General features: G+C 33.2%; 1 protein-coding gene across 1 annotated transcript in view; it reads right to left on the reverse strand.

The window, feature by feature from the left end:
- Positions 1 to 17,997, reverse strand: part of LOC118195835 (NADH-cytochrome b5 reductase 3-like) — a 65,630-nt gene that overhangs the window by 28,441 nt on the left and 19,192 nt on the right. The window contains exons 3-5 of the mRNA XM_035367168.2: positions 7,847 to 7,919; positions 3,944 to 4,050; positions 3,192 to 3,321 (exon numbers count right to left, since the gene is read on the reverse strand). Of these exons, the coding sequence (XP_035223059.1) occupies positions 3,192 to 3,321; positions 3,944 to 4,050; positions 7,847 to 7,919 (310 nt within the window). The remainder of the gene's footprint in view (positions 1 to 3,191; positions 3,322 to 3,943; positions 4,051 to 7,846; positions 7,920 to 17,997) is intronic.

The following is a 17,997-nucleotide window of genomic DNA, read 5'->3' on the forward strand; positions in this document are numbered from 1 at the left end:
GGTGTTAAGAAAAACTGCTAGATAAAATATATATTGACAGGGAGATTTTTAATCACGCGATTAGAAATTTTATCCAAGCCAGGCGCCTTCCCAGGTTTGAGATTATGAATAATATTCACAATCTCAGTCTGTTAGTTTTGATGTTTTCCTCATTAGGATTAACAGAGGAGAGAAAGTTTTTAACCTTTTGTTGGACTTCATGCATATGCAAAGTGCAAAAATCGAGCATGAGTCCAGTATTTGGTGAGAATCGTGTCTAAAGGCTATCAGCTAATTGCTCTGCCTTCTCAGTGTCGGTGAACGGCATCCAGTCATTGACCGTGCCCATCGGGGAGGGAATGTCATGTTTTGGTTTGCGTAGCCGAGCGCTAGCTTCCCAGAGGCTATTGTTCGAAGTCTTTAATTTGAGTAATTTTCATCTGAGTGTTTTCTGATGTCAGACTTAATCTCATTCTGGATTCTTCGCAGTTCAGTTCGAATGGATTCTAAACGGGTTTTTTGACGATTTTTTGCAAAGAGAGTTTTTAATTTTGATTTTATTCTTAATATTGGCCGGTAATTTGGTCTAAATTTAGGAATTGAGGCCTCATCAAAAGCATTTTTTAGGGTGCTAGCGAATTGATTGATCGCAAGGTCAACTTGCTGATTATTGCAAATTTTGATGGAGGGGGGGGAGGATTTTAGAGTTTAAAATATGTCGAAAATTGTCTCTGTTAGTTGAGACGTGTGCCCATAAATTTTGATTAATTTTAGTGCGACTAAGGGATATGTGAACTGGATTGTTGTCAGATGACAGTTCCAGAATCACTTTTATCGAATAATCTATAGGTATGTTTTTAAACAATGCCAGATCAATAATAGAGGGAGCGACTATGCCATCAGGAAATTGGTAATGCGTAGGTTCCCCGGGCGCAATAATTTGGATTCGAGCTTCCTGAGTCCAATTGCCATAGTTGTTGGCAGTGACACAATCCCAACTTCTATGACGGACATTTAGATCTCCTGCAATAATCAGATTATTAGATACCCCACTGAGTTTTTTTAGATCAGGAATAAATGAAGGTCCCTGTCTCGGAGGCATATAGTAGGACGCTACTGCAATTGGGGGTAATTTTGAATATAAATTTGGATAATTGTAGCCTCAAGGGCCTCCAGTTGTGGTGTAGGAATTATGCTAGGCTTAACCCTTTCTGGCACGCTACCTTTTAAAGTTGGAGTTTTGATTAAAAAAAAAAAAAAAAAAAAGTAGGCAGTCTAATTAGGCCTAGAGGAGTACACAAGTAAAATTTTGTGAAGATAGCACTTATCTTTTAATTCTGTGGGTGTGCACACTGACTGAATATAGCTTTGAAAAGAGTGCTGAAACAAGCATTGTTGTCTATGAACTGACCGAGAGATGCAGAGAAAGAAAGAATACAGACTCTCAGTTGTCCTAGATTATTGGTGAGCCCTGTTTGCCGTTTGATTTTAGGCAAGATTTCAAGGTAAAAAATTAAAACTAATATAGAATAAGGAGATCAGCATACAACCAAAAAATAACATAGAAATTTCTTTTCAAACAATTCCTTTTATACCCTAAAAAAATCTGGAAGATTTCTTTGAAAAATAAGGGTCTTGCTCACTGATATAGTCTTGAAGTTCGTGAATTTTGGATAGAACACCGTTCGCATTCTAGAAGCAGATGTTGAGTTGATCCTTGGTTGCGGAATCGAATTTGAGGCTTATTCTGTGAGAGCACAATAGCTGTCAAAGATATAAAATGACAGCTCAGGCCCCGTGGAGATTTGAAAGAGAATTTCGGAATGTTTCCAGATACGGAGTTTTGGTACGGATCCAGTAGTATGGATATCGTGGTTAGGGGAGCCTGACTGTGATACCAAAGGGCCCGGGTTTGAATCCTGGAGAAGGCATAGATGTAAAATTGTCTGCCCTTTCATATGAGGTAGCAGTGGCCACCTATTAGATGCTTCCACAATACAGCCACCACTTCTGGCCTTAGTAGTGGCCAATACGGTTATAGGCAAGTGCCTGCCATTGAAAAAAAAAAAAAGAGTATGGTAGTAATAACCAACCCAATGACTAACATTGGAATTATCCCAGATTCTTTGCAGAAATACAATTTTATTACAGAAAATAATGCCAAATTGCCTCTCCACTTTGTGTAAAGATTACTGAAATATACTATTATTGTCAGATGTAAGCCAGTGGCCCTATCTCTCCCTTGACAGGTAATGGTTTAGCAGGTCAAATGCATACCTATTATTGTCAGATGTCAGCCAGTGACCCTATCTCTCCCTTGACAGGTACTGGTTTAGCAGGTAAAATGCATACCTAAATTGAATTTCAAAATTCATATCTTTCTAAACTAATTCAGATTCAATTTGGTTTTAGATTTTTCATAATGACATTTAAAATGGATCAGAATTGCCAGTTATTGCAACAGCTTTTTGTGATTTCTCTTATGTTCAATATATCTGTCAATGTCCACCATTACACCTTTTCTTTTCTTTTTTTTTTTGCATAACCGTTGGACCTTTTCACATACCATAGGCGTACACATACGATAGGTTGAGAAACAGTGCTTTAGACAAATATGTGAACCATTATGAAAAAAAAAACTGATGTATTCTTAATATCAGTATTACATAACAAATACTCGCTCAATTAATTTTTTTACTATGACAAATTAGGTGACGAAATGGATGTCTTTGGAGAGGATATTCTAAGAAAAACTCATTTTTATTCTCAATAAATAATGAAAAAAGCTATGAAAATGCTCATGCAGCTTGCCTATAGAGTTGGATTGATCACTCAGTTAATGGTAGACGATATTAACTACGAATGCAACATGTAGAGCAACTAACAGGATCAAAAATAATACAATTTTGATTTTTATTCAATACCATAACAGTCATTTTTAGAAATTCATGTAATTGGAACTTTAGATTGTTAGTAGTTAGAAGTGCGATATAAACATGCTGCTGATTAGTACACAATTTAGGACACTGAAATTTGAATTCCATATCATTAGAAATTTGCAAACTGTTTCAATATTTTAAATCTCCCTCCAGTGTTACTCAGAATAAACACATTAGGTCTGCCCCTCATAATGAGATGCAAGAAACAAACAAAAATGAAAACTCAAATTTCAGTCACCATTGCAGTAAACTATTTAGAAATTTAAGACAAACCTTTTCCTAAGTATATCAATCGCCCAGATGGTCCACGAACGTCTATTGTGTCTCCAATGTTCATGTTATTCAAGTACTGTGACATTTTACCACCAGCAGGAAATTTTGGATGTACATTTTTAAAGTACACCTAAAACATTTTATTGTCAGTTTCAATCTCTATCAAATGCAATATAAAAAAAAAATCATACATACAAATAATTTCTATTTAAATTACTATAACAGAATAAATATATTATTATGTGAGGAAGGATATAAAAAATTTTTCTTTATAAAATCCTCCTCTCAGTGCTGGAATTATTTTCCTAAACTCCCTACTTTATTCTGACAAACTTTGTAATTAGAAGTGAGATGTCTATAATGCATATTCAATGAAATAAATCCAGCAACCATTTTTTTACACCTAGAATATTTTAGAGTTTACATTGTATGATCATAACAAACTTGTCTATATAAGAAAATACATAACGGATATAAATTTAATTTAAGGGCACAGTAAATTCCACTGTTATTTCCCTTTCATATTAATACTTTGTTTTTGGAAATCATAAAATGATACCTTGAATGCTAAAATAGTAATGACAATTAGAAGCTGCCTGGAAGTGCAATTATGGAATGGCAAAATAATTATATTTTTATTTCAGTTACGTAAGCAAACATCAATATATTGGCACAAATTCGTTTTCAGCATAAAAAAGTATATACAATATTATTAATTAATAAGAGTCTTATAAAGAGAAGAGAGATATTACCTTAATAACAAGATCAAAATAACCTTTATCATCTTCACTAGACACAGGTGTATATGGACGTGTAACAATTTCACCACCAATTTTTACACTCAAATAAATGTGCTGTCCTATAAATATTAAAATAACATGTAAAACAGACATATTCATTATAATTAAATTAACATAACATACAGAGATTGACTGCTTCATATCAACAACAAAATAAAATTTTAACAAACTTCGCATAAAAATAAAAGATATCCTCAATGAAGACTGCTTAATAGCTGGAATAAAATGCATTCTGAATACAGAATTTAATGAATTCTTGCATTTAAACTTGTATTCCAAATTAAAATTTAACTTGAAATTAATGTAGATAATTACAAAGAGAATTAGATTTCTGTAGCATAGTTTACGTGAGATGAAATCACTTGGGGTCACATGATACGAACCGGCGAATCAGGATGTTGAACCATGAAAGCATAGTAAATTCTTAAATTAATGTCTTTTTACAAATTTATTGACTTTATTTATTGGCATTTTACAAAATTTTAAACCATATTAAAATATTTATGCCTTCAGGATAAAAAATTCTTAGAACTAACATTTTTTATGTGTATACTGTATGTTGTCGCCAACAAAGTCTGCTTGGAGAGATTTGCACCGGCGAAACGGAAATGTACCAATTAAATATGTCATGTCAAGTGCCACGCCTCTCAGAAAGCTACTAATCTGCCAAGCTTGAGAATGCAATCAATAAACAATCAGCTTTGCAATAATTATAGATTATACCTTGTTGAATGGCAATAATTGTCAGGCTACATGGATGATAAATATCCCGACAGTGTAACACAACAGCCACAGAAAATAGGGAAAGCCTAGGCTGCGGGTCTCTGAAACATTAAACCGTATAATTAAATTTACACACTGCTCCAAATCTCAAACCGAAACATTCCACATAGATACATCGTTGATCTGATGCCAACCTGGCAAATCATTATTTATTATACTTTCCTTTTATCACCGCATGTTTATCAAAACACTTTAAAAAAAAAAAAAAAAAAAACGCATCAAAAAACACTAAATACGCATTGCCTTGCCACCAGTTATACTCCTCCTCAAAAAAAAAAAAAAAAAAAAAAAAATCAATAGCAAGTAACAACAAAATTAAAAGCAACCTCATGACTTGTTGGTTCTCCAAAACTTCCAATTTTCAAATAAATCAATATACAAAGATACAAGATAAAATAATACAGAATGGTACTTATGTATTATCCCATTGACTGTGAAACTCACCAAACAGCACAATTTAGCTACATGTTAAGGCCCGTCCACACGAGTACTCTTGCAACATAGTCGACGTTATTTTTTTCCGCCAGCATAAATTCGCATTATGCAGAGGATGTAAAATTGAGTTCGCTCATGTTCAGCTTTTTAGCCCGTGACGTGGACCAACAGCCAGTAGCTGACTGAGTTCTTATCACGTGCCGTAGTTGGAAATAACTTCTTGTTTACACTTTTCAATATTGCTTTGGAACCACACAGCGATGAGTTTCCCGCCCTCAAGAGATAGATCGTAACTGTCCACAGGAATAAAATCGTCATTGTTTACAGCATTCTCAGTTCTCTCAAACCATATAGATTGGCATAAATATCATATTCTCATTAAATGGAAAAGACTCTATATTTATAAAGCAATGATCCGACCAGTATATCCATATGCTTCACCTGTATGTAACAAAATAAGTAATAGGAACCTAAATAAATTAGTTTTTACGAAATCAAATTTTCTGCCTCACAAAATTCTCCTTAATTATTAGAAATGTTTGTTATTTCATATGTAACAAGAAGCTCTATGCATATCCCAATATTAAATACACCAAATACTAACTTCAACAATATAACAATGTTTAAAATAAAGCAGTTGACTGTGAATGAGTACTCGATAAAATACAGTTACAACTTAAGTCATATGGCATTCATTTATTGAATATTAATTAAATTACCTTCATAGTGATTTCTAACTGTTATATTATTTTTTGTAGCAAGTGATATCACAGACAGCTGCGTGGTCAGAGCGCTGGACTGCCAAGGGAAAGGTTGCAAGTTCAAACCTCACCCACAGCCATTGTAAATTAAAGATAGCTTTTTTCATTATGGAGCATGTTTCTTTTATTTATTCATGAATTATATTACCACTTATATTCATTTTATTCTTATTTCATCTATTTATTATTATTTTCATTTCTTATTTTATCTATTATTATTATTGTTTTAAATTTAGTTTAAAATTGTGCACTGTAAATAGAAACCATTAACCCATTATGTAATGATATATAGGCATCTCTTGTACGAATTATCTCTTTATTTTTACTTCATTGCATATTTTATTATCTACATAATTTTACGTAAATTGGCCAGAATTTGAACCTTATTCTAAATTCAAAAATAAATAAAAATAGGTTTAAAAAAATATCAATACAAAGTCCGTAATCCTGATTCTTTTTCCTGGTTATAGATCATCAATTTAAATCTGATAACATGGCATGCAGAAATTATACAATTAAAAATATGAAACCATAATTTATGAAATAAAGAGCAATTATGATCTAAAGAGTATCAAAATTTACAAAAACAAAAACAAAACAAAACAAAAAAAAGCTTTATATTTATTTGCTTACTTTATTAAACATTTCTTTCAATGTTTGTCGAAACATGCTTTTGCTTTGTAGATCCTTTGGCAGCTCCAGAATTGGAAACTCTTTTTGACATAATCAAAAGTTCAAGCTTAATTTTTATAAAATTGCTCTAACAGTCCACAAAAAATAATAAGCCAGATCCAATTAGAAGATTACGGAACAGCGCAATCTGCAACATTAACTGAAATGCCTTAGAATCAGTAAAGATAAATTTAGCCTAGCTTATACCGTCCATTATACATTAAACACGCATGCATAAATGCATTACGACTATGCGTAAAGTATACAAAAAAAAAAGTTTGTGGCTTGGAGGTCCGGATTATAGATCATTCCGGATAATGGACATCCGGATTACAGATTTTGTACTGTAGCTGAAAGCTTTCAGATTTTATATTACTCCCAAATGGGTGTTTCCCCCCATTCACAAGCACATACATGTTTTGAGAGCATTTGGGCTAACGTCACATTGTGCTAAAAATATTTAATAAAAGCATATCTTTAGAAACTTTATTGGATGAACTTGTTTCTTCTAATTTATTTGTGTAATAATATATGCAGAATAATCAAATTACAGAACAGTTTACCTATTATACAGATTCCCTTAAACTTACTCCCATAGCTCACATAATGAAGCAAGCCAAGGGACAAAGGAAAGATTAAAAATTATGAAGATGATTTTATTATAATGTGGACTGTGTTTCATTTAATTCTCTTTATATACTGTTTTATAAATTTAAATTTTGTAAAATTTTATAAATCTTAATTTGCATAAAAACTGGACTTGTGCATATAATAACTGTTTAATCCTACTATCCGAGCCGTTAACTTGCTTAACAAACAAAATTTCACTATAAACCGAACCGATGTGATGTTCTTCTGACCAGACTATGAAACAGAAGATGAAACACTTTAAACTTACAGCCTTCTATGAGTGTCACATGCTTTTTTCTCTTCAATAATGCTATTGGCTAAGCGCAGACTTCACTCGTTTGGACGACTTTTCACCTGCGACATGCATTTCGTTGCGTCATTTACGTTGCTAGCGTAGTTGTGTGGATGCACCTTTAGTTATGGATAAGAGTGATATAGCAACACACCCATAAGATCTGATTTGAAGTAACCCTGACTGATTCTCAATAATACACCTTTTATTTTTTATTATTATTTAATAAGCTGACCTGAAATAAAATTTCAATATGTTGAACATTGTATTTAAATTTCATACCTACAGGAAGCCCAAGGACATGATCTGGAGAAGGCAATGCAAAACGAAACCTTCTGGTATCATGGCTGATTTCCTAAATAGGGGGAAAAAATTAATCTGTCATAATATTACTATAAAGCTCACTCTATACACATATGCCTAAATTAAATATGTCTTTATGACATAAAAGCACTTAAAATCTGTCTTGCCAAACATTCACTTAAACCTTTGCGGCACAGCGTGTCCGGTATGGACACACCTAAAAATTTCCTTCTGTACGCACAGTAAAATTGAATGAAAAAGGATTTATAGGCTACTCTGAACCTTCTTTATTTATAGAAGATGGCAGCTCAACACAAACCAGTCCATATATTTTAGCCATGTTTAGTTTTTTAAGACCCTCATTTTTCATACAAATTTTCTAGATTTTTTTTAGGGTATAAAAGGAATTGTTTGAAAAGAAATTTCTATGTTATTTTTTGGCTGTATGCTAATCTCCTTATTTTATACTAGTTTTAAATTTTTACCTTGTTTTCTTGCCTAAAATCAAACGGCGAACCCTAGGTGTGCCCAGACCGGGTTCACCGATAATCTAAGACAACTGAGAGTCTGTATTCTTTGTTTCTCCACATCTCACCGGTCAGTTCACTGACAACAATGCTTGTTTCAGCACTCTTTTTCAAAGTTCTATTCAATCAGTGTGCCACTTTGGGCACACCCACAGAATTAGAACGATAAGTGCTATCGTAACAAAATTTTACTTGTGTACTCCTCTAGGCCTAATTAGACTGCCTACTATTTTTTTTTAATCAAAACTATGACTTTAAAAGGTAGTGCCTGAAAGGGTTAAGAGATTGTTGTAGGAAAGAGGAGGGAGAATTCTGGATCCCCATCTCCTGGGGGGGGGAACATTATCAAAACTGGATGTGAGGTTAATAGCCCTTGTAAGCTTTACCTAAATCAAGTAATACAAGTCCAGTATCAGAATAATAAAATTACAAATCAGCCTATAAATAGCATTGGAAGTAATGCTTTACCTGTCAATAAAGAGCACCCAGTTCTTCTTTTATATGCCAACGTGCATCCACTTTCTCAAAAGCATATATATATATACATAAGACCCCCCCCCCAAAAAAAATCATTTCCAGAATGTCAAAAATGCCTGCACTAAAAACCAAGTTCATTCATCTCTATCTTTGCTTTTTTATGAGAAGTTTGCTATTCTCGGCTAGATTCTGAATTTTTATAAAGAGCATGCCAATTCTTTTTTAAAGCCAACACACTAATTTTTTTTTTAATTACATTAATGAGTGGAAGTTAGAATTACATTGCACTTGAAAGCTGGCTATAGTATTTGCATATAAATATATTATTAAATATAACATAGCATATAAAATAATAAAATGCACTTAATAAAAATTTTAAATTACCAGATTTAAGGTATGAAATTAAAATATGACACTTTCTGACTACCTGCCCCCCCCCAAAAAAAACGTGAAATCTTTTCTAATTTTTTGACAAGCAAATGCATGAAAGGCAACAGCCGTTTTCAAAATGATGCTATACTATGAATTCCAAACAAAAGCAATCAATCAATAAAATTAAGAAAGCAAGAAACATCAGTATTAAAATACTTTTCGAGAAATCATTTTTTCTGCTGCTCTTCCCATGAACAAAACGATGTGTTTTCACTTTAAAAAAAAAAAATCAAAGCATTATATAAACTTGGCATCTGTGCTCTACGCAATTCGGCATTGCACCACCAAAACAAATGTGTGTTACGTGCATATCTGGGTTGCCATATAAATACTTTTGGCAACATCATAGGTTGCCACATAATTCAAACGTTCAATCTTTGGCAACTTTTAACTTTCATTTTTGCATGGGTGAAGAAGCAAATGGAAATTTTGGCTTTAAAAATTATACTAAAGTACATTTCTATGTTTACTTTTGCTTTTACAAAATTTTCATTATATTCTTCTATTATTACATACTCATTCTGATGATTTTTATCATCTTCAGCTGCTAGTAATAAGAGCTTACTTCATAATCTATTATTGTTAGCAGAGAATAAATTCTACATAAATTAGTAAAATTAGATCTAATGTTCTTAACATTACCTTCTTTTAATAATGTCATTCAAACCATTAAAGCACTTCCTAAAATTAGTTCCCCTAGGTGAGCACTTTTAGAAGTAATTCCAATTTCAGTATAACATGTACTTCAATAAACGTGCCTTTAAAATGATCATGTCACTCTGGTCACTATGTTGTGAGACTCCATCTGAATTTTATTCAATCAGTTGATTCTCCAGTAAAAAAACACAAAAAGAGGATAAGATTTTCAATAAAACCGGCAATACAGCTTAGTATGAAAATATACATGCATTCCCACCTTTTTTTTTAATATTCTAAACATAAACTAAAAATACTGTTGCCAAATCGAAAAAAAAAAAAAAAAGAAATTTAAGAAAAATTATATTTACATAACCATTGAATTGCTTCCAACAATTTCCTTTAGTGCAAATTATTTTAGCTGTTTCATTTTTGTCTTAATATATTCTCTTTAATTTCATATACAGATATAAGTTCACCAGTGGCTGAGCACTAAAGTTGCTGAACACTGGTAGTTTGGTCCTGGATCTGATGAACAGGCTGGCTATATGGGCGTTTTCATGGCTTTCCCCATGTGTAATGTCTATATGATCGTTTCCCATAGAAAGTCCTCTACAAAGGCATCCCTTCCCTTATGCAGATAGCCCTCGAGTGCTTTGCCATAATTAAATAAAACCAAAACCATTGACAGTTATAATTTCTTATTCAGTTGCAAAGTCCCACTATCAACTGAAATCTTTTTATTCTCAACAAGAACTCATTTCTATCACTTTCTTCCCTGTTGGTAGTGATATTTTCTGGATTTAAAAACTGTGCTACAGATTTCACCATGTGTTGGTTGATTGATGATTTGAGCATAGTCTCATAGTAATGGAAAACTTCTTTTACATCATATTCATTTATTATCACTTTTCCACAAATCCCACTCACTCGAAAATTTTGCTTTTTACTTCTGATATATAAAAACCTTCAACTTTACACTACCATCATCATCACAATAAAAGCTGGATATAAATTATGCCAACCACTTTTTAAAATATACTCAGACATGTCTTCCCATGATCTTATACACTGCAAATTTTATGTTAAAATACACTGGTTTCCAAAAGTTAAGCAACAAGGGGAAACTGATAACTGAAACGTATAAAAGCAAAGTCGATGAAACTTGGTGAAAATATTTATTATACCTTCTGTAACTTAAAAAACACAGGAAAAAGTTATTGAGTTCCATAGAAACAAAACAAAAACAAAACCAAACAAAACAAAAAAACTCCAAAATTCACAAATATAAAAAAAAATCTCATTAGAGAGTATGACCACACCGAAACAGTAATACATGTCTGACATCTATGTATCATGCAGTTTATGATGTTGTACATAAGCAGAATGGGTAGCAATGCCTATTGATCAAGGAAAGCAATTCCTATCCTATCTAGGGTTTAGGGTAGGTTTGGAGGCCAGCACCATGCCTCTTTAGAGGATCCCACACATGCTCAGTATGATTAAGGTCAGGAAAATGTGTTAATGTGTGCCATTTGGACTATAGGTTCTTCTTCAAGAAATTAGAGCACGAAAAGAGCAGTGTGAGAGAGGGTATTATCTGCTTTCAAAATGAAGGTATTGCCAATTGCATTAGCATACAGGTGAACAGTAGGATCTAGTACGTTGTCTCTGTGCCTCTGAGTGTTCAGAGTTCCATGTAGCAACATGTACAGGTCTGCACATCCAACTAAAAATACTCCTCTCCATATAAGAATACTACCTCCTGCACAGGTATCCCATATGTTGATAACATGCACTTCAATAAACATGCCTTTAAAATGATCATGTCATTTTGGTCACTACGTTGCGAGACTCAATTTGAATTTTATTCAATCAGTCGATTCTCCAGTAAAAAACATAAAAAAAGGATAGGATTTTCAATAAAACAGGCAATACAACTTAGTACAAAAAAATGCACACATTTACACCTTTCTTTTTAATATTCTATACATAAAAAATGTATATCAGCAGAAGATATCAAGTGTTTGCTCCTTTTCACATGTAAATTATTCACATGTAATTAAGAATTACTCCACAAAGTAAAGCAGCTCCAGTGAACAGAAAGATATCCATCAATTTTCACTCCAGTTTACATGAAAACATGCCCAATTCAAATTCTTCCTTTGGTAGTGGGAGGTAAGCAGGATGCATAGTACTGGTCACCTAGCATACATACCTCTTTTGTGCAGCCTTCTGTGTACTGTTGTGTCTGACACTGTCCTTCTTGTAGCAGAAATAACCACAAATCTAAGCTGAGATGGAGTTGCAGTTGTTGCGATGCACACCAAATTGTAAATGCAATCATCTGCAAAAGTTGTTAACTCATAGCCTTCCTCTGGTCTTTACATTAGAAATGGCATTTAGCTATTAGAAACTCAGTTCCACAACTGGTTTACCATGAAATAGTCAACATTTAGCCTGTGGTGGTCACTGTGTTGAGTGGCTGCAGGTAGCACATCTGACTTCTTATAATGACGAGTACATTTATGAAGTTGCATAATACTTACTGCATTATTGAACTCAATACGAGATGCTCTTTACGAATATAATTAATTCACAGATAGCATAGAGCCATTACTGAAGTGAATTATAGTCCTTGTGATGTAAGGGTCTCTCTAGCCGAGAGTTTAAGCACATTCTGAGGTCTTGTTTTGATGGAAAAAATATCCAGACTGATTTAGTCACGCCTCCTTAATTTCCAGTAGTATTTTACATCCTCTGATTCGTTATATCTGGAACAATATCAGAGGAAAAAATAACGGTTTGTCAGCCCTCCTGAAATTCAGAGGCTTTGATGACAGACAAGTGCAGAACGCTAATATCTCTTGACACTAGTCATGAAGTTATGTCTCTTGCACTGTCAACTGGAACGAATTAGTACATCTGCAATGTCAGACTATGTCGTCTGGCATGTCATAAAAGCTTGGAAACAGTGACTTGACACACAATTTTCTCATATCTGTGTGGTCCACTGCAAGCCATTTTGCAATATTAGACTGTCATTAACCCCTTAACTGCCGCGGGCGCATATGTATGCCTTGCTCAGCCAATGCGTTAACTGCCCTGGGCGTATATATATGCCCTTCCAAAATACTATCATTTGCTTTGTGCTGCTATCTGTAAAATTATTTGCAAAGCTTTATATACAACACCACAATGACCTTGACAAAGTATGCAAAGGAGGATACTATTTCAGAGAAGTGTGGGGAGAAATTGGAGAGAGGGATGTGTCTAAAGCGGTGAAAATAATGACTGTGCGGTATTGGCTGGTGTTGTTTGAGTAAAACATTTTTTCCCCCTATTCTGTGTCCCCCTGTTTTCGTTTACTTTTTGGAGTAGGTTCCAGGAATAAAGAACGATATAACGAATGTTTCAAACCCATTTATCTTTTTTTGAATTATTTTTTTATGAGTTGCTCATGCTTCACATATTGTTACTGAAACTAACCGTTTTGTAGAAGAGTATATGAGCCAACACCTTGCAAATGAAAAATCAAGAACAAAATCGTGGCATTCAATCAGTTCAGAAGTAATATATGTTTTTCTCGGCATACTGATTTCACAAGGTATAACACTGAAACCTGATATTACACTTTATTGGTCTAAAAATGAATTGATAGAAACTCCATTTTAGGGATTTTTTTTATTATACTTTTACTCAAAACATTAAATTTTGTGCATTCATTTTTTTTTCTTTTATTCTTTATTTTGTGAAAGTAAACAGTTTTTAGTTGAATTATAAGCTGAACTTTGTGGATAATCAGCAGCTTTTACGTCAACTAGTAAATTAAGTGATTTCATCAGCTGTTGAACCACTGGTATAAAATAATTTAAACCATTCATTCATTAACATTTATGTCATCCATATTTTCTTATTCAAACCAAAGGTGATGGTCATGTAATTTTTTTTTTTTTTTTTTTTTTCTGACTACCAAAAGTCTATATTTCTAAGTTCCTACAGTATTTGCACATGTCAAAATTATTAATCTCATCATGGAATCTTTGATACCACCTGAGGATTTTCTGCGAAAGTCGGCAAGGCAATTCAGAACACATACTGCCAAAAAAGACCAGTTTCATTAGTGTTATAAATTTATTCTGGAGATAATGTTTCATAAGTAATGAGTTCCATGAATTCATTTGCCAACTGCTCAGCTGAAGCTGTTTTGACCGAAATTTTTAACCACATCATAGCATGATTTTTAAATTTACTTAACAGCCTTGCCAAATACGTGCACTTAGATTTTAAGTCCATTTTTTCCCGAAATATTTTGGCTTCAGCCATTAGCATTGGATGCTTGAATGGCATGTCCTCTGTTTAGCACTGTCTCATACATTCAATCATCACTTTACCATGATCGTCACTTTCAGCACAAGGAAAGATTTTTCTGTTCTTTAATTTGAATGCATTGTCAGAATCCACAAGAAATTTCGTTTTGCTTTTTATACTGCATATTGTCGACTTTCCATTCTTCACATAATTTTGAGACCGAAACGCTTCATCCATTTTTTGCAGCAATCCTAATTTTTGCTTTTGACAGATATCAAAACATGTTTTCACTTTGCAGATTCAGAACTAGAAACTCTTTTCAACATAATCGAAGATTTTTTAATTTTAATAAAATAGTTGTAACGACAGTATTTTTTTTTTTTTTTAAATATGAAAAGCTTGATCATATTAAAAGATTAAAGAACACATTTTGCTATGTTACTTAAGCTCTTTGAAATCTAATTCCTTCTCCCTTCCTCACTGCTGTATCAATGGAAGAAAAAACCAGTATGAGCAACATCCCACTCTAAATAAGTTTCTAGGTCAAACAGAAAACTACTGACCCCTTTGCAAAGTTGTTTTTACTGCCTCCACATCATCAAAACACTTCCATTTTAGATTTGTCTTTGTTCTTGGGAACAAGAAAAAGTCTTACAGGGCTAGTTCTGGTGAATACAGAGGGTGGAGAATGACAGACCATTTCTGAGAGATCAAATAGTGAGTTACACATAAGGCAGTGTGTGCAGAGGTGTTGTCGTGATGAAAGAACCCGTCATCTAATCGACAAAGTTCCGGATGTATCCTCCGCACATTCTCTCGCAGACATCTTAAAACTCCCAAATTAGTGCAGGTTAACAGTGTGGCCAGGGGGAACAAATTCTGATGCACAATTCCATGAACATCTAAAAAGACAATGATCATTGTCTTCACATTCGATCTCACTCGTCTTGCGTTTCTTAGTCTGGAAGAGTTGAAAGTCTTCCACTGGCTTGATGCTTGCTTGGTTTCTGGGTCATACCCGTAACACCAACTTTCATCACCTGTAATGACTTTGGTCAAAAAGCTTAGATCACTTTCAATCTCTGTTTTTAAGTCCTGGCTCAAATTCAATCAAATTTATTTATTTATTTTCTATCATGTGAGAAGGCGAGGAACAAATTTAGTGGTGTAAGGATTTATTCTAACCAATTATTTTTAGTTTGACTTTTAGTTGCCCCTCCTGATTTCAGTTTCCTGCTGGAATGAAAATTTGTTATGACGTAGTAAACAAATTCAAACATGTTTCAGAAGCAGTATTTAAGTTGTGTGTAAAGAGTTCAAAGACTAGTAGTGGATTCAGCTTTAATTTTTATGCTGAGAGTTTAAATTTAGCTCTGTAGTCTTCGACACCTTTTCAGTTTATACTGATATTTCTCGGCTCGGCTTTGTGGTATGAAGTTGATTTAGCATTAGTTTAAGCTAAGGAGCAAGTCGTTAGTTATCTCTAAATTTAATGTGCATTTACATTCTTATATTCTGTTAATTTAAGTTAGCCACAAGTGGTGGTGATTTGTGAGCACCAAGTGTGTGCATATGCTCATTTTAGTTCAATATAAAAGTATTTATTCTTAAAGATATAGTGAGAATTCACTACTCTCTCTTCGACATAGAGTCAAAGTTGTGTGTTACCAAAGAATACCCATAGTATATGCTTCCACTATAGACTCTATAGCGGAAGCATGCCTCATTTGCCAATCCTCAATCAAAATTTGCTGATACAAGCTCCAATTCATAACCTGTCTCTTTTGAAATTTGGTCAATTGTGAAATGACAATCTTCGTAGATTTTTTTCCCCCGTTTTCATTGTTGTTTCAAGATGTTGAAGGGCATCCAGAGCAAGCATGGTCTTCAACACTCATCTTACCACGTTTAAAGCACCCAAACCACTAAAAAACGTCTGTGCTGCTCATAGCATCCTCCTTAAAAGCCTGCTGAAGCATTTGGTAAGCTTTCATTGTCGACTTTTCAAGCAAGAAACAAAATTCCAAATACACTCTTTGTTCTGAGAAGGATACAAGAAAAAATGGCTAAGGAAATTGACTGAATAATAAAAAATAAGCTCATACATCCCACTGGACAACTTAATGAAAAATTGAATGAGATGGGGAAAATGTTATGACTAAAACTGAGGGCAATTAATTTTAGTCAGGACGCCCAAATGTTAACAATTTCCACAGTACACTGCTAGATGGCATCAGAATTGTTTAAAATAGTTGTAACAATGTAAAAGTGAGAGACGAAAATGTAAACACAAAAGATAAAAACACAAAGAAACAAAATTCCAAATACACTCTTTGTTCTGAGAAGGATACAAGAAAAAATGGCTAAGGAAATTGACTGAATAATAAAAAATAAGCTCATACATCCCACTGGACAACTTAATGAAAAATTGAATGAGATGGGGAAAATGTTATGACTAAAACTGAGGGCAATTAATTTTAGTCAGGACGCCCAAATGTTAACAATTTCCACAGTACACTGCTAGATGGCATCAGAATTGTTTAAAATAGTTGTAACAATGTAAAAGTGAGAGACGAAAATGTAAACACAAAAGATAAACATATAACCATAAGTGTAGCCACTCGTGAACTTCTCAAAAAATCAACTGAATAAAGTATTTGTTGTTCAATTGTTGAATTTCATCTATATATATATATATAGTATACTTTTATATTCACCTTTGGAATACAAATTTCCTTACAATATTCTCTATTCCTAAGAAGAATATTATAAGTTTCTTTCTTTTTTTTTTTTTTTTTTTTCTTTTTTGCGCTTGTGGTCCCAAGGTCCAGATTAGATAATTTTGAATATTAGACATCCAGATTTCAGACTTTGTACTCAATTATAGGTTTAATACATTATCATATAGAACTTTAAAAGATCTCTTTAAAAGATAATATAGAAATAAGAAGAAATCAACTTTACACCAAATGCACAATACAATGTAAACTTTAAAGCAAAAAGCATGGCTTTGAACTAAAACGCAATAACAAACTGCTCCAAGTTCACTAGTAAACTAAAAATACTAACTTTCTCTCATTCAGATTTCAGTTGCATGCAATAAAGAGAGTACATGCAGATAGGAGAAAATTCATCCACTTTCTTACATTGTAACATGAAAGAAGGGGCAAGATGTTCCCTTTTACCCACATAAAAATGTTTTGTTATTTGATGCTGGTATCTGCACAGCACAGAAGGACAGAATCAGAGAAGACATAATTATCATTCAACTCATTTTGTTATAAATTTCTGATTCTAAATAAAAATGTTGATTCAGTGCCAAGCTGTACATTTGAAGTAATTAATATGGATTTTACTACAGTACTGAGCAGAAAAATAATTCCTTCTGCACAATTTTAAATTTATTGATATGGGGCACATGCTGTACAACGAAACCCCAACAAAGTGGGGCAGAACAAAGATACTTCCTTCTAAATATTTTAATCCAGCAGTTGAAATTTTCACATCAAACATGTCAGATAATTATATTTTACAAGAATACAAATAATCTTAACTAAGAATAATAATAGGGCAGATCTGATTTAATTGCTCGGTTTACCATTATGAAATATATGATAAAATGCTTTTGTTAAAAATAAATGAAATTAAAAAGATGGCAATAAAATTACTGTCATTATTGGGATTATCACAAATAACAACGTGTGAGGTTGACAAACTTTTTCAAGCAACGAGCTTCTCATTTTCCTA

Source organism: Stegodyphus dumicola, chromosome X2 (assembly GCF_044657685.1).
Source record: "Stegodyphus dumicola isolate Sdum_Otavi_A_Nest chromosome X2, ASM4465768v1".
Taxonomy (NCBI): Eukaryota; Metazoa; Arthropoda; class Arachnida; order Araneae; family Eresidae; genus Stegodyphus; species Stegodyphus dumicola.